The sequence below is a fragment of the Cetorhinus maximus genome, chromosome 21 (assembly GCF_964194155.1).
Source record: "Cetorhinus maximus chromosome 21, sCetMax3.hap1.1, whole genome shotgun sequence".
Classification (NCBI taxonomy): Eukaryota; Metazoa; Chordata; class Chondrichthyes; order Lamniformes; family Cetorhinidae; genus Cetorhinus; species Cetorhinus maximus.
Genome location: NC_135899.1, coordinates 49,654,580 through 49,672,526, shown reverse-complemented (window position 1 = coordinate 49,672,526; position 17,947 = coordinate 49,654,580). Strand labels below are relative to the sequence as shown.

Genomic DNA, 17,947 nt, shown 5'->3' with positions numbered 1-17,947 from the left:
GATCAAGGCATTTAAAAATATTTAAAGGTTTGATAAGGTTGGTGCGGAGAAAATTCCCTCTTATGGGAGTCCAAGGACAATGGACCCAATCCTAAAATTAGAGCTAGGCTATTCAGGAGAGAAAACCGGAAGCACTTTTTCACACACATGCTAGTGGAAATCTGGAACTCTTCCCCCATAAAGGCTGTCGATGCTAGGGGACAATTGGAGCTTTCAAGGCTGAGATTGGCAGATTTTGGTTGGCCAAGGGCAGGAGTCCACAACCTGTGGCTCCAGAGCCACATGCAGCTCTTTGACATCTCCTTTGCAGCGCCCAACCTTTCCTAGTTGGATCATATTAACATGAGAAAATCCTAAAAAAAAAGTAAGTCAAGGAAAATAAAAGCTGTGTTTTATCTTGGGGATAAAAAGCGAATCATTGTGCTGCACTTTACAGTTTAAAATGATTATATTAACAAAAAACATCATTCTGTTCTAAATAACCCTGTTTGAGTAGTATAGTTACACTGTGGTTAGAGATGATGCCCTTGGCATGAGGAAGAGGTTTATGGTTGTGACTATTATTGTTTTCAATGTAGCTGAGATGATAAATTATTCCGCATGTGTTATTAGGAGCTTTTGTTATCACAAGAATCAATAGCTAAAGCATTGTCTTAATTCTACGCATCTAAAATTAAAGTTTGTTTTAGGGATGACTTTACTGACAAAATTATGGTTAAAAAAAGATGAAAAACACAATAATTCAGTGCTAGGACTAATTTAATTTCAATTTTTCTCCTATTGATGTATAAATTCAATGCGTGTATTTTATTTGAGCTGCATTTGTGCCAATGCCGCGTATGCCAAGTTCTACTGTCTCTCTCTGCCAAGTTTACTGTTTTACAGACTCATGCAGCCAGGAGCATGTTGTATCATACTGGCAGCAGAACAGGATATCGTATATCTGTTGCTGCTAGATTGAAATCCACTCAGTGTCAAAGGAAAATAAACCTTTGCATCATTTTGATGCAGCTGTAAACATTGTTCGTGGAAATATAATTATTCTTCTGACAATCATCTATGGTTGTAAAATATTGAAAAGCTTAAGATTTTAAGACCTGCACACGTTTCCTGCCACAAAACCCATGTTTTGGGCACAGCAGAGTGATGTCTGCACGAACCAGTGCACATGCGCAGACGACCATATTGTGCTGGCAGGAGACACTGTCATAAATTTTCCCCCCATCGGTGGGGGGGGCGGGGTGGGGGGAGAGTGCAAGAGCGGGCGCTCTGATCAGTGCCCCCAATCAGGGGCGTGCTGCCATTTTATGTGGGCGGGCCAATTAAGGCCTGCCCAGCATGACGTCCTCCAGGAAGCGCTATGTGCTCCCTGTGTGGGTGAGGGGGGGATTCCCTCAGCCGAGAGTGCGCCCTTTTGCGCATGCGCACAAAAAAGCACACTCATCTCCCTGAGGCTAAGTGCTGCCTCAGGGAGAACGGTGCCAAATTTAAAAATGGTAAGCAAATGATATCAACATTTCCCTGGCATGTCCCCTCATGTGACACTGCCACATGAGTTGGGACATGTCCATCACTTTCCCTGAAACCTTTATTAAATATTTAAAACACCCTCATGAAACTTCATCCCGCCTGTGGATGAGGTTTCATGCTTTTTCTGAAGCCCACCAGGGTTTCCTAAGGTTGGACGGGCAGGTCCATTAATGAGGTTAATTACTTTTTAAGTGGCCTCAATAGGCCGTTGACAGGTCGGCGGGGGCACAGCTGACTTGGCTGCGCCCTTGCCAACCTGAAAATGGAAATGAGGCTGGGTGACATCGGGAGTTCCATCCGACGTTATCCCGCGTCATTTTACGTGTCGGCGAGCGGGCCCCGCCCCCCCCGCTCGCCGACTGGAAGATCCTCCCCACTGTGTTTTACTTATTATATATGCAAAATTATGCATTCTACCAGAGTCACGCGGCAGTTTGTCAATTATTTGGTTTAGAAATGCCGAATCTTTGCCTCGCAGCTCCCAATAGTTTTTATTTTCAGCCATTTTTTTTTTAAGAAGCTTTTCTGGTAAAAAGGCTACTGACTCCTGGGTAAGGGGTCAAATGATATGGAGGCACAAAAATGGAGTGAAGCTTTCAGCCTTTGCTTCACTGATTGGCGGACCAGGCTTAAAGGGCTGAATGGCCTCTTCCTGTTCCGAACGTTGCCATGTTTCATTCCCATCAGCTAAAACGTAAGGAACTGTAATCGGTGGAGCAGTTTCCAGTTTTCTGGTGAATTACCATCTTAATGTTCTCACAATGTGGCTGGGCGCCACTGGCCATTATCTGATCTGGTTTCCCAGGCCACTCCTCCTACAGGGACAGACCTGATGGGCTCATCATTCCCGCTGACCTGTGGGAAAGGGCGATTGAAGTGTGCCACGTGAATTGGGAGGGGAAGGGGAGGCAAACATCTCCGTGAAAGGGTAGCGAGGTGGGTGGGATGCAGTGCGTGTGGAGGGTGAGGTGAATACCTCTGCGAATTTAAGTGTTGGTCACAGGAGGCTGAAGGTTTTGGTCAATTTGGAGTAACTGATGATCTGGTTGGTCTGCTGGAAATCAAAATATCACTTTGATGTTCTGGTTTTTTTTTAAAAGATCAACAGTCTATGAATTGTGGAGAATAATGTTTCTAACTTTAACCAAAATGTTTTGCTAATAATGTAAAAAGTCAACTTTTTCCATTAATAGAATCTTTCTTAGACTTTCCCAGAAATATACCAAGAGGAGAATTCTCCCCCCGTTGGGGGAGTTGTGTGGGGGCAGGCGGGGACGGGCATGGACCCGATTGGTGCCCCCGATTGGGTCCGCGCCACCATTTTACGTGGGCGGGCCAATTAAGGCCTGTCCAGCGTGACACGCGCCTGGTAACGCTGAGCGCTCCCTGTGTGGGCGGGTGGGGGAGGTTGGGGTGTTCCCTGAGTCGGGGCATGTGTGCGAAAGAGTACAGAAGTCTCCCTGAGGTACAGATCTGCCTCAGGGAGATTAGTTTAAGTTTTAAAAATCTAAATAAAGAAAAGAAAAAAATTTAAGACATGTCCCCTCATTTGACAGTGTCACATGAGCTGGGATATGTCAATTAATTTTTATAAAAAATTTTATTCGATTTATAAATACTTCATGAAACCTCATCCTGCCCGTGGATGAGATTCCTTGAAAAATGCGAAGGCCGCCTGGGCTCTTCGCCTGCCCGCCAAGGTTGGACAGGCAACTCAGTTTATTAGTTTAATTCATTTTTAAATGGCCTTAATGGCCCCGCTCCCTGAGCCAAAAATTCTAGCCCAACAGTTTTGTACCTTTGACATTTATCTTCTCCCTTCAGCCTTTCATATACTTAGTGACCCTTGTCTCTCATATTCAAAAGGGTCAACCTACAGCTTAAGTTGTGAAACTCCCAGCAATATCAGCTTTGACGTGTCGTAGGCTTATAATCAGGACCATTTTTCAGTCATCAGCTCTTTCAGATCTTATGAAGCTGTTGGTTCAGCTTTCACCATTTATCTACATTGGAATATACTAATACCTGCCCTACAAGTGTTTGATGGGGTAGTATAGAGGGAATTTAACTCTGTACCAAAAATGTCCTGGAACTGCCTTGGGAAGGTTTGAAGGGACAGTATGGAGGCAGTTTTACTCTTATGCCTAACCACTGTTTCACCAGGTTTGGAAGGGGTTAAAGGGATACTGCAAAGGGAGATTTACTTTGTACCTATCCCACATTGTATCTAATCAGACAATGGTATTGTAGATTTTGAATACAAACAGCTGGAAAATGTTGCCATCCTCTGTCTCACCCCTCACATTAAATAGCACCCAAGTTGCTCCTATACATTAAAATTGAGCTTTTCTTGGATTGCTTTGCGTGTTTATAATGCATCATGTCCTCGTCGGACTCTTGGACTCCGTCAATTCCCAGCATTAAGTCACATGCTGAGTGGATACGTCAAGCTGGTTAAACCCTTGTGCACTAAGTGGTTTGGTTGCTGGTGTATCGGTTGTGGGGTTTTAACTCGAACACTGCCTCTATTATCTTACTTGTCAAGAATGTTGCCCTCGTCGGGCGAGTGCAGCAGGCGGGCCCGGGAGCCGTTTGGGGAGCCAACAGCTGCCCGCGATCAGGCTCCGACCATGACTTCACTCCGGCTGGCCAATCAACAGCCAGCCATTGTGAAGCGCGCGCTGCAGCACTCAGCGCTGCTGGGGTGGGGGCAGGAGGAGCACGAGTGCTGCGGGCAGTAAAAGCTCCCCGAGGCACAGACCTGCCTCAGGGAGCTGAAGATTTTCAGCGCTCAAAATAAAGAAATGAAAAATAACGAAAACATGTCCCTTCTCTGTCAAATGAGCAGGGGCATGTTTTTTCTTAACCACTGGTTGAAATCTCGCCCCGCCCGTGGATGAGGTTTTGCCAAAAATGCAAAGGCCACCTGACCTTTTCGCCCGCCCGCCAACCGAACAGTTGGACAGGCAATGAAAAATTGTATTCAATTTATTGGTTAAGGGCCTTAATAGGCTGGTTAATTGCCGGCGGGCATGCTGCCAACTCCCGCCTGTGCCCGCCGACTGAAATATCGCACGAGTGCGCAATGATGTCAGGACGCTCGCCCGACGCCATCACGCGCCACTTTACGCTCGAGCCTGTCAGGCGCGTGCCCACATGCCGAGCGAAGAATTCTGGCCCACGTGTGACAGGTCAGCATTGGCCAATACAATCTGTTTCTGATGAGTTTGTTCTGATGTGACTGGCTTGTCTGAGTTTAAACAGTTGATCAGTAATATGGAGGCTTTACTTACAGACATCTACATCTGTCCTGACTCTTGGAGGAAGCCCCTTTTTCACCTGCAATTTAAAACACAGAGAGGTAAAATAAATTGTGGGTTAAGAACACGACATTAAGTTCTATCAAGCCAGTCCCCACTCCTCCACAGATTGTTTAGAATCCACCCTTCCAAGAATGCCACTCACATAATTAATTAAACAACAGTCTGGGCTGAAACTTCAATGTAGCGCTGAAGGAATGCTGCACTGTCAGGGGTGCCATCCTTTGGATGACATTAAACCAAGGCTCCATCTAAGGTTGCCAACTGTAATTAAATGTATTCCTGGAGGTTTCATCACATGACCTGCCCCCACACTCCAGCCATTAGTCAGCCAACACATCCATTCTCATGGCACACTGTCTTCCTACATCAATTGGAAAGCAAAAAGACTCAATAGCCAATTGGAAGATGCTTGACTGGCAGTCAAACAGTCTTTTCTCCCCCCATTTTCAATATTTTTATATCTGGTAATGAGAAATGATCAAAAAAATGACAAAATAACCAATCCTTTTTAATGTCCTGATGATTTTTATCCAGGGTTGCACACGGCAGTGTCCTGGAGATTGATCTTCAATTCCTGGACACTCCAGGCCAATCCTGGAGGGTTGGCAACCCTAGTTCCATCTGCCCTTTCGGGTGATGTATAAGTTTTCATAGCACTATTTTGAAGAAGAGGGCAAATTATCCCAGTTAATATTTATCCCTCAATCAACATCAGATAAACAGACTATCTAGTCATTATCACATTGTTACAAGTGTTTAATTAGCTGTAAAGAGCTTTAGGGCATCCAATTGTCATAAAAAGGTGCTACATAAAGTCTTTTCTTTTGGGGAAGTATCTATTCTGTATAGATATCTAGAAGAGTTGATCCAGCCTCATATATCCATTACTTAACCTTGGCGTGCTGGCCTCCAGACACAACGCCTGAACCCTCCCTAAACACACAAGTGCCAGCAACACTTTTGCTTGTTCTCATTTTGAATTGCTGGCTGGTGCTTTAAATCCACCCACATCCCACTCAAATTAGATACGTGCGCTGCGAGCATGTTTGAACTGGTTTATGGAACTTGTAAGTTTGAGAGAAGAGCCAAGCTACTCTGCACAAATGCAGACTACGCGATTTGTTCAGTTACGATAGACAATTATTTATGAATCCAAGGGATGAGTTATGAAAATCCAAGGCAGCTGGTGAGAGTGTGTATGGGGTGCGTGGGGCTGTCCATTAAAGCTGAGTTTACAGAGGAAGAGCAAACTAAGTTGAATCTTCACAGGAAAAGATGACTAGCTAGCTTCTGTGAATCAGAACAGATTAGCAAACAAGAAAAGGACTGTGAACGGGGTCTAGACCAGCACAGTAAAATGGGGTCGGAGTGAGTTGTCAGCCCATTTCTCAGCACATCTAATCTTTCTTTCCACTGAAGTTCACAACATGAGAGTTGAAACTCTTTTTGTGAGACTCATTCCCTAGCCTCACTGTGACATTTACTTGGTTTGAAATTAAAGATTGGCAGGTATTTTGCAACTGAATGGGAAAGAGTGAGTGACTGGTGAAAAATCGGCTACTAATTTGCTCAGTCTGTTACCACTGCTGGTGTAAACCAACACCTCCAATGTGTTTAAAAGTAATCACAAAAGAATTAATTTAGCATTTGATTTATGTTTATTCCTCTTGAGGAGTTAGATAAATGGTTTTCTATTATAACTATATAATTGCATTATACAATCCCACCAGTTACAGTGGGCAGCCTTTTAGGAAAGTGATTGACCCCCTGTATCTGATTGCTGGTATAACGTGGTAGTGCGAGCACTACAATAATAACAAGATAATCACAAAGAAACTAAATAAGTCTTTTTCTTTAAACTGGAGTCAGAGATTAGTACAAGCATAAGCTACTTAAAGGGGTTTACGTACACAAAATTTAATTGAACATTGATGAGCAGTTCTGATGAAAGTCATCGACCTGAAACATCTGTCTCTCTTTCTCCACAGCTGCTGCCACATCTGCTGAATGTTTCAGACTTCCAGCATCAGCAGTATTTCACTTTAGTTATTTACTTATGCCTGTTCAGTAACCAGGTGTGGAGGAGTCCCTGCGGAGCGTGAACGCTGCGTTGACCCTCATGGCCGAGCGCAATGCCTCCTCCATGGAGAGAGTGGTGACTCTCACGGAGAGGCTGCTCCAGGAACAGAATCAGGGGTTCCTGAGGTTGCGCTCAGACCTGCAAGCCGTCACGCAGGCAATGACCTCAGGTGGGCAGTGTCCGTGTGTGAGAGGGATGAGGCACCCAGTATCCCAGCTAGGTGCCCATTTATCAATGGCAAGCAGGGAGGTCCACAGCGACCTGACATTGGCGCATGAGTTGCTTGTCATCTCTGTGGGCTCCTCTCAGGGCGTTCCGGATGATGGCAGCAGCTCCTCCACTCCTCTGCCACTGACCATTGCATCCAGTGAGGCTGCGGCAACTCGGGAGATGCCAGGAGTGGCACTGGCCGCTCCCTCCCAGACGGGGTCAGCACAGGCTCCACTGGCCAGAGGACAACCGCCAAGGTCATCAAGGCCAACAGGACAGCAGAGTAAGCAGGCTGCCTCCAATACCGGTGCCAGTGAGGGGGGTGCACCTAGACGTAGCACCCATAAATGTAAGTTTAAAGCACCTTAAGAACAAGAGGACTGGTCATGGGTGACCTTTTGTACTCCCAGTTTTTTTTCTTTTTTTCAATGGTGTGACCATCAACACCTGATATTGTTCTGTTAATGATCTGTGAGTACCAACATTATATTACATTTGCTTTTGTGCTATTGGCCTGAGTTGCTTCATTTATTTTGTAGGTGCAGGGTACGCCAGTATATAATCCACATGGCCCAAATCCTCAGGGGGCCTGGAAGACACCAATGTGTCCAGAAATGATGCGTGGAAATGCTAAGAATGAAGCCCCAAACAGAGATGAAGCTGCCAAGTACTGAGAAGCAATAAGCTGTAAACTATCTCCAAAGCCCCTCACTACTCACACTGGCAATGCTGCCAACCCTTTTATCCCACCTGTAGATGAGGTTTTGCAAATTGTGGGCTGCCCGCCTGTCTGTTTTGCCTGTGCGACGAGTGAGAAATTGCACGGGCAATGTTAAATCACTGTCCGTTGGGTTGTCAAGGGCCTTAACTGGCCTCTTAATTAATGGCAGGTGCGGCTCTGACACACACACGCCCGCCGACTGAAATATTGTATGAGTGCACGATGACATCGGAGTGCTCCCCTGACGTCATCACGCGTCATTTTATGCTCGTTCGGGTCGGGCATGCGCCCACCCGATAAGCGGAAAACCCTGCCCATTGTCTGCTTTTTAGATTTGCTTAATACTTTAATTTTTAAAAGGATGTGAGGTGATGCTGTGGTACTGTCAGAGAATGGAGAGACACCCAATGAAGGACAAATTCCAATGGCTTCTGGGCACATTACAGAATGCTTCCCTAGGCATTAAGGCTGGAACAGGTATTCTCAAAGATCTGGAGAGTTGAGATTTGCCCTTGAGAATGGTCTGTAACACAACTGCCAAAATAATCTCGTGGAAGAAGGGTGGAAGAGATCTAAAATGCAACACTGACATGGCAGAAACTACTGGGGTATTTGACTATTTCAGTCTGCAACCATTCATCTCAGCACGGCTAGCTCCTACCTGGTCACTTCAGAGGGCAAGCGAGTCAATTGTATAAGGGCAACTTGAGATGGGTAATAAACGCCAGATTTGCCAGGGACACCCACATCGTGAGAGTGAAAAATATTAAGCTCTACACACATTCACAGCTATAGAAGCTGCCGGGTTGCTGCAAATACCCAGCTGGTCCATTAGAACCGGCCATACCTGCCTGCCCCAGCCTATATATGACTCCAGTCCTCTGCCCCTACCAGATCCTACCCATCCCCCTCCTTCACACAGCTGCTGCTAGCATTACAGCGACCTAATCTTCAATCCCATTTCACAGAGTCTCTAATTACTCTCTGCATTCATCCCCTCATGAAAACGAGTCCTAAGGCACAATATTGTTGACTTCTTGGGCCTCAGCATTCAGGCGCCAGGATACCCTGTGCCTCAGAACCACAGAACTGTTACAGCGCAGAAGTAGGCCATTCAGCCCATCGTGCCTGTAACATTCTCCGAATGAGCAATTCCCTTAGAGCCGTTCTCCCGTATTCTCCTTGTAACCCTGCATATTCTTCCTTTTCAGTTAACAGTCCAGTTCCTTTTTGAATGCTTCGATTGAACCTTCCTCCACCACACTCTCAGACAGTGCATTCCAGACCTTTCTTTTCCCTTATTTTTTCATTTGACGGAGGCGTCGCTGGCAAGGCCAGCATTTGTTGCCCGTCCTGAATTGCCCTTGAACTGAACATTTCAGAGGGCAGTTAAGAGTCAAACACATTGTTGTGGGTCTGGAGTCACACGTAAGCCAGACCGAGGAAGGATGACAGATTTCCTTCTCTAAGGAACATTAGTGAGATAGATGGATTTTTACGACAATCGATGATAGTTGCTTGCAGCTGAATTTCTATGCCTGTGTGTCTCAGTGTTCCATATGCCAACATTTCCAGTCAGTAGGCCATTTGGTGAGCTCATCCAGGCCCATGTTTGATCCCTGAGTATCTTATAATGAACAGTCAGAAAGGCATCTCACCTCTGTATCTTCTAGGTAAGGGATTACGTAGTTGTCTGGGAATAGCCCCTGGTTCCCGTCCACATATCCTTCCCACCAGCCATATTCCCCTGTCTCCTGTTAACAGAAATAAATCAAAAACTGTTGTTTAGACAGAAATGTAATGGAATGGACAATTCAACTGTCGCCAGACCAACCACTGCAGTTGGCTCCTATGTCAAGCTTGTTTCCACCGGGCACTGGGAACTGATTCCCACCAATATACTTGTAGCCCAAATTCAAAGTGCAAGCCATTTTAATTTATACAAGGATAAATTTAAACTTCTTTTTATGGCTAATGTTAAATTAAAATTAGGGTTGTAACATTAAAACCTACCTCTTGACCAAGCTTTTTAGTTACTCATCCCAACATCTAACTCTTGGGCTCAGTGTCGATTTGTGTCTGGTTTCATCTCTTTGAAGCTCCTTGTGATATTTTACTAAAAGGTGCTATATAAATGCAAGTTGTTGATGGTACTATCGTTAGAATCAGGTTGAAATGTGAGATTGCAGTGTGCTACCACACCACCTCTACTGGACATAGGGTTGCCAACTGCGATTGTATTCCTGGATGTTTTATCACATGACTTGCTCCCAAGTTCCAACCATTAGTCAGCCAACACATCCATCCTTGTGACACGTTGCCTTCCTACGCCAATTGGAAAGCGAGAAAGTTCATTACCCAATTGGATGATGTGTGACTGTCAGCCAAACAGTATTCTGGCCTCCACCCCTGCCCCACCCCACCCCACCCATTTTCAATATTTTTATAACCAGCAAAGGGAAATATTCAAAGAAATTAGCAAAAAAAAAAAAGTTTTTTTTAATGCCCCAATGATTTTTTTCCAGGGTTGCACGCAGTGTCCTGGAGATTGATCCTCAATTCCTGGAGGCTCCACGCCAATCCTGGAGGGTTGGCAACCCTCACTGAATGGGCATGTGCATCATCAATACTGGTTGAAAGATTTGGAGACCAGGCAGACTGAGCTCTTGCGGCAGCAGCAATGCAGCTTTCAGATCTCTTGCTTTTTAATTTGGGGCACCCTCCATCCCAAATATCCTTGTAATACAGGAGAGGCCATTCAAAACCCTGGTGATGTTTTGCCATGCTTTCATCATTTCTGACTCGATTACTCTTTGCTCCCATTCTCCAATTCTGACTGCAACAAATTAAACCCATCCAAAACTCTGTCACTCGGATCCAATCCCCCTCTCAGCCCCATTCCCCCTCGTCCCTGTGTGTCAGGTTTCTTTGGTTCCCCACTCCACATCAATTTCAAAAGTCATGTCCTCAGCTGGAAATCTCTCCATGGCCTTGACCCTTCCGACATCCGCAACTTCTTCCAAGCTCATCTGGATCCTGGCTGGCTTCATATCCATCTTCCTCTTTTCTTTGCCCTGCTTTTGATCGCAAAGCCATCAGCGATTTTGTTTCCACGCTCTGGAACTCTATCTCTTTTCTACCAAGCTGCACTCCATCAAAACCCTCCCCAAAAACCAAATCTTTGATTATACTGTTGGTCACCATCATTGCTCAGTTTCCTTTTGTATTTTCATCGCTCTGAATGATGTTTTATTACATTTAAAGACTCTCTATTAGTACCATGTGTTGCTGTCTAAATCTTGCTGGCCTACAGAATTCGCTCCTTAACTAATTCAGCACACCTCACTGCATGTTGTTGTTCATGGTATCAGCCGTGGATCAGACAGCATGTTAATCTCTTCAGCACTTACATATCCATCAGCGCCTCTTTCCATTTTTAACTTGAAAGGTCCTACCAGCTGAGCGAGGGCAATCCCCTCCCATCAAAGCTTACCAGTGTGGTAAACCAGAAAGGGAATATGAGGTACGCCTTTAAATCCAAATATTCCTGATCACAAGTTTGCAGAGTTTGTCTTTTTATTTCAGGATTGTATGTAATTTTTTAATTGAAGTTTATGTAGTCTTTTAGTCATACAGAACTTGAGTATTGCTGATAAAAGAGACATGTCTAAGCTTTTCATCTTGCAATCATCAGGACACTCGCAAGAATACCAACATAAGGGGGAAAACAACAATTTATGCTGTCTGTGAAGGGAGTGCTGATTGGTTGGCAAGTGGTGTTGCCATGAAGAATGCACCACTGATGGTGACTGACCGTTAACTGCTAAGCATTGTTTGAAATTTAAACCAGGCAGCTTGACCCTGATTGGTCAGGGCATTGCCCTGAGGAATGAGTCAGCGAATGGCTGTCACTTATTTTGTTTAGCTGAAACAGGCGCAATGTCTGTACATGTTCTTTTTGTCTGCAAGGAACAGGGCCCTGTGTATTAATGTCTGTAGCTTCCAGTACACGCAAATGTGCCACACTGTGAGCCTGTCTGACAATCTTAAATTGGTTGTCAGTGTAATTCTTAACACACTGAGAATTAATTAGCAAATGTTGTCCAATCGCAGAATCACACCTCATGTTGGACACAGTGTTTTGAGTTTGCAAGCACGGGCTGGCTGGATACGGTCTGTATCCTGCCCATTGTGAACAGCGGCTGGGACATGCTGTTTGATACAATCCCACCAGTCTTTGGGATGTACGGCCTACATACCTAGCATCACACTGGCACTGAAATTCATGTACCACATTACTCATTTGTGTGAGGGGAAGAATGTCTTTTTGACTTGATGGCAGCATCCTGTTAGTGGCGAATAGTTGCTACTGCATAGAGGCAGCGTGAAACAGCTAGCTTCACCTGCTGCTCAAATTTTTGCGATATCTTGCCCTTCCAGGGTAATCTGAGGTAGACTGGACACTGTCCCAGCCGCTGTTCACAACGGGCAGGATACAGACCGTACCCAGCCAACCCGTGCTTGCAAAACTCAAAACACAGTGTCCAACATTAGATGTGATTCTGCGATTGGACAACATCTGCTAAAAAAATCGTCAGTTTGGTAAGAATTACGCTGATAAACAATTTAAGATTGTCAGTTGGGCTCACAGTGTGGTGCTTTTGTGTGTACTGGAAGCTACATGCATTCATACACAGGCCCTGTTCTTTGCAGACAGAAAGAACATGTATACACGTTGCACCTGTTTCAGCTAAACAAAATGAGTGACAGCCATTCACTGACTCATTGGTCAAGGCATTGCCTTGAGGAATCAGGGTCAAGCTGCCTGGTTTAAATTTCAAACAATGCTTGGCAGTTAACTGTTAGTCACCATCAGTGGTGCATTCTCCATGGCCATGCCACTTGCCAACCAATCAGCACTCTCTTCACATACAGTATAAATTGTTGTTTTCCTCCCTTATATTGATATTCCTGCGAGTCCCTTGACAAGTGCAAGATGAATAGCTTAGACATGTCTCTCTTTTCAGTCATGCTAAAGTTTATGTACAGATTTATACATAAAAAAGACTGATTACCTTCTCTAATACTAGGATGACATCTCCTATGTGCAGACTGAGTTCATCTTCTGAGCCTGCAAGATAGTCAAATACTGCCTTACAGTATTCCTTGCCTGAAAAGAAAGATTATTCCATTAAAACAAAATAACCTAAAAATAATGGGGAGAATGTTAGTGGCCAGTATGAGGCAGGAACAAGGTTTTAGGGGGTGGTGCTGATAAAATTGTGGCCGTAGCGGAGGTGGGCAGCCATGGCTGTTTGGCATCCTGTCCCGCTATTGGGGAATTTTACCAAAGGACGAGTAAGGGAGCAGACAGGCTTTGTGTCACAAGGAGACAGGAACCCGGTGTGAAGATGTAAGGACCCTTGCTGGTGGCAGCTCAATCCCCTGCCTCTCTGCAACCCAAGGTGGGGAGGTTGCCAGCTAACTGGAGGCAGCATCCCAGTGACAGTCCAGGGGAGGAGTGTTTTTATCAGCAGAGAGGGGGGGGTGGTGCCGTGGGCAGGGAACATGGCCCCCACAGCCCCATCGCTTTCCTTGGAGGGGCTTCCCCTCCATGAGTGTTCATTTAACATTTTAAAATTATCTTCAACCCTGCCTTCTGTAGGCTGCCGGCTCCATTCCTTCCCCAGCGTGGTTCCTGGTGGTGCTGCCGAGGTCCTGAGATGCTGGTAATCAGATTGATTGGCAGCTCTCTGAGGCGGGACTTCCTCCCGAGTGAACTAATACTAAACGGAGCTTTGAATGGCTGCTGACATCAGGGACGTTTCTGGGAAACCCCACCATCTAAAAAATTCTGCCCAATGTTTCTGAGCTTCCTGTTGGTTGGCTGGGTGATGGACCAAGAGGGTCTCAGGTTCTGGGCTGTGCAGAGTTAGGTGACCTCAGCCAAGCTGCTAGCAGGAATGCAACAATTGACCTCAGTGCCTAGGGTGGGGAGCAGGGGGATCAGCCAAGCTTTTCCACCTGATCAATAGCTGCTGACCTTATTTGACTACAGATGTCGAGTGAGGGCGGGACTGGACTAAGTTGTGTTCCTGCCCTGGAATGCTCGGTGTGTGGGATCAACACCCGAATGGCAGTCACACCGGTGTTACGGACAGGGGAGGAAGAATAAACTGAAATCCCCAATTCCCTTCTCTTACTGTCTGAAATCAGTATGGTTGTTTTGGGAAGGTAGGTATGTGCGTTTCTAAGCCCCCTATAGTGGGGTATGATCAGTTTAAATAACCAGCAGCAAGCTTTCGTGGGTTTTAAAATAAAGAAGATTATTTATTCACATACTCACCCTAAAAAAATGTCTAAATGCTACGCCATTCATACACCACACACTCAAGAAGGTTACGGCTAAAGAAGATAGTGCACTTCTACAAGTGTTAACCAAAATAATAGTTAACAGTGTGCGTGTTTGGCTTGTTGTAGGAGATCAGTCAGTGTGGACCCAGGAAAGAGTCTTTTTCCACTCTTGGATTGTAGTTCAGATGGGTTCAAGATAGCTGAAGTCAGATATCTGGATAGTTGCAGGATTCCCTTGAAGAGATGAATGTCCAGCAAGTCATGAAGTTAGGCACTTGTGGATTCCGTATCAGGAGGTCAAATTTCTTTACAGATGGACTTGGAGTTTTGGAAGAGTTTTGGAATCAGGCCGGGAAGCTTTTAAAGATTTTACAGTATCCCGGTTTTTAAATGACACAGCCTTTTGCAACTGCTGTTTGTGGTGTTTTTCTGCAGACTTCCCTGGTCTCTCTGAGTCTTTAGATAAAGCTCATTATCTCAAGCAGGTTTGGGTCACATGACCAATACTGGTGCTTTTTTTAACCAGAACAGTTTGGAAGTCCAAAGACATCACTACAAAATAAGAGATAGATAGTTGTCTTTCACACTTAACTGGTGGATAACTGGCCTCGTCAGCTTTCTTTTGTTAAATTGCAAATTTGGAGCCATAGAGTCTAGGAGTTCATTGATTTGGAGTTTTGAGTGAACTTCAAACAATGGTAGATATGAATTCCACAAAGGGGTGCTGTCTGGATATGTCCATTCCAGGGTAAGGCCCCCCATCCAGGGTAATTCAATTAGAACTTTCGGGAAAATTGAGATAGTCTGTTAAATAAGCAAAAGTCACCTGATCTCTTGGCAGCCAACTTAGCCACCTTTGTGAATGTCCATTTTAAAAGCTTCCACAGGAATGCAGTCCAGGTTAAAGTTATGAATAAGACCTGCCTGTACTGGGCATGACATGGATAAGGAATCAGTCAGCACACTAAGGGAAATGAAGAAATAGAAAAAGAACAAGGTAGAATGTGAAAACAAGAACGTTAAGTTTCTATGGGCTCCATAGTACTGACATACTTTGATCTCTCTCCAGCTTCTAATCCACATCATGTAGCCTCCCTTCTCCCCAACTTGCCTTCAATCTCCTTATCCACCTTCTTCTGAGACAATGGAAGAAAGTTCCATTGATTGGTCAGATTTTTCTGAAACGTGAATGTCGTCATGAAGTCACAGCTCTTTATTTTTTGAACATTGATTTTTCAACAACGTTCAACTGGAATTTGAAATGAAACAGCACAAACTGCTTTAAATATGAGGCCACCTTCCAAGGTGAAGGTGAGTAAAGCAAACAAGACACTCCCTCCCGCACCCTCCCACCCCACACCCGCCACCACCCAAGGAAGTGTGAAAAGAGAGACATTTTGGGTAATCTACAAACAAACCCAACACTAAGGAAGATATTAAAAATGCAAAGTGCTGGACTTTAATTTACTGTAATCCCATTAAAAGGATGGGGAACTGTTAGCCAGGTAGGATATACGACCAACACTCAAACCCCCTGTGGACCTCATCTCCTGTTGGTTTCTACTATCTTCAAATGCGTCAAATGTTTCTGAGATGAAACATCAAAATGTGATTATTTGCTCTACAACAATGGCCACAGCAGACATGGTAATCGAATTCCTTTAGAATATACAGCGAGCAGGAGTTTAAGAACTGGGTTTGCAAAGCAGAAGCAGAGGAATCTGGAGAAGCTGCTAATGGAGCATTAAGGAATCTTCGTCCCTCTCTCTGTTAAATTAAATGAAGCCCTATCTCTAAATTCTAATAATCCAGCAAAACACATAGTGAATGCCCATCGGAAAGACCCTCAGGAAAAACTCTTCGATTTCTGGAAGACAGATTACAGATTTTTAAAAAAAGGAAATTGTCTCCAGTAAATGCAGTTACTTGGACTTCAATTCAACTCCGGGATTTTAAAGGAACCAATTAAATTAAAAAGGCCGCAACAGTCAACAATCTACGCCTCAAGAACCAGCAAAGTACTAAACTTAATGATAAAAGCAAAATCCTGCGGATGCTGGAAATCTGAGACAAAAACAGAAAATGCTAGAAAAACTCAGCAGATCTAACAGCATCTGTGGAGAGAAAGACAGAGTTAACGTTTCGAATCCATATGGCTCTTCTTCAGAGTTAAAAGTAAAAATGTGATGAAATTTATACTGTTTAAGGGGAGTGGAGCAGGTGCAGTGGATAGGAGGCCAGCGATATGCGGGGGCAGAGGAGAGATTGACAATGATGTCATGAACAAAAGGACAAAGGGGTGTTAATGGTAGTGGTAAGGGCTAAAGGAGGTGCTGATCGTAGCCTAAAGGTCACTATCACATCTTGGTTAGCAAGGATCCAAAGCAATGACAGCGTCATTTTATGAAGTCTTAATACAGCAGCCCTCAGAGAGAAACTTGACTTACTGAATCTCCATTAGCCAGCCCTAGCAATGAGACGCCCTCAGTTCATCCTCTGAATTAGAGGCTACATCCTCTGCTGGGCCTCCACTCGTGCTAGATTAGCCAGTCCCTGGGCCTCTCCTGGTGATGGATGAACAGTCCCTGGGTTTCCCCTAATCCAGGTGAACTACTCCTAGCTGTACTCTAGTACAATACTGCAACCAACTCTGGACCCCTGGATGACTCTCTCTCACTTCAACATGTTACACCACCACTTGCAAACGGCCCAAGTGTAGCATGTAGAACAGCTTCCAGCATGAAAGTATTGTGTGCACAATAAACCAAACACACTGGATACAAACCTGCCTGCTGTCTGCCGACTCCAGGGTCCCCAAGGTCTTCATTGGGATGTGCTGATCTAAAAGTTGGGTCCTACAAAATAAAGAAACATTTTGACTTCAACAGCAAACATTCTGACACTTATCTTTTAAAAAATGCTTCTATTGATCACATTTTTTCAGTGTCAGCCATGACTCAATAGGTAACACTCTAACTCTGAGCCAGAGGGTTGTTAAGGTTCCACTCCTGACTCTTGACCACTAAATTTACGCTGACTCTTCGGTGAAGTACTGAGGGAGTGCTGCACTGTCAGAGGTGCCTGCCTTTTGGATGAGGTGTTCAACTTAAGCCTGCCAGCTCTCTCAGATGAATGTATAAGATCCCATTGTACTATTCTGAAAAAGAGCTGGGGAGTTTCCCCTGATGTCCCGTCAAATACTTATCCCTCAACCAATTTGAATAAAAACATTGGTCAGATTTTACCCCCGTTGGGGGTGAAGTTGAATGGCGGGCACGCACAGGTGCACTTCCGATCAGCGCACGAAGGAGCGCACTCATCTCCCTGAGGCTAAGTGCTGCCTCAGGGAGATTGGCTGTTCTGTGACAAATATTAAAAGTAGAGAAAAAAAAATTCCTGACGTCCCCTCACGACATGTTCATAATTTAAAAAAAAACTTTAATTACATTTTTTAAAACCTATATGAAAACTCATCCCACCCGTGGATGAGGTTTCATGCTTTTTCTAATTGTCGCCGGGGCTCCAGGCCTGCCACCAACCTTAAGGTTGGACGGGCAGGTCCATTAATAAGCTAAATGACTCTGTCAATGGCCTCAATTGGCCATTGGCAGGTCGGCGGGCACACAGCTGATTTTGCTGCGCCCCCACCTACTGGAAAATTTAAATGGGGCGCGGTGACATCGGGAGTTCTGCCCAACATCAACGCGCATCATTTTATGCGTCAGCGAG

General features: G+C 44.9%; 1 protein-coding gene across 5 annotated transcripts in view; it reads right to left on the bottom strand.

The window, feature by feature from the left end:
- The window catches only part of sh3d21 (SH3 domain containing 21), a 97,961-nt gene that overhangs the window by 34,545 nt on the left and 45,469 nt on the right, over positions 1 to 17,947 (bottom strand). For all 5 annotated transcript variants that reach the window (XM_078566938.1, XM_078566939.1, XM_078566942.1 and 2 more), the window contains exons 7-10: positions 17,004 to 17,073; positions 12,940 to 13,034; positions 9,523 to 9,618; positions 4,824 to 4,869 (exon numbers count right to left, since the gene is read on the bottom strand). In XM_078566938.1, the coding sequence (XP_078423064.1) occupies positions 4,824 to 4,869; positions 9,523 to 9,618; positions 12,940 to 13,034; positions 17,004 to 17,073 (307 nt within the window). The remainder of the gene's footprint in view (positions 1 to 4,823; positions 4,870 to 9,522; positions 9,619 to 12,939; positions 13,035 to 17,003; positions 17,074 to 17,947) is intronic.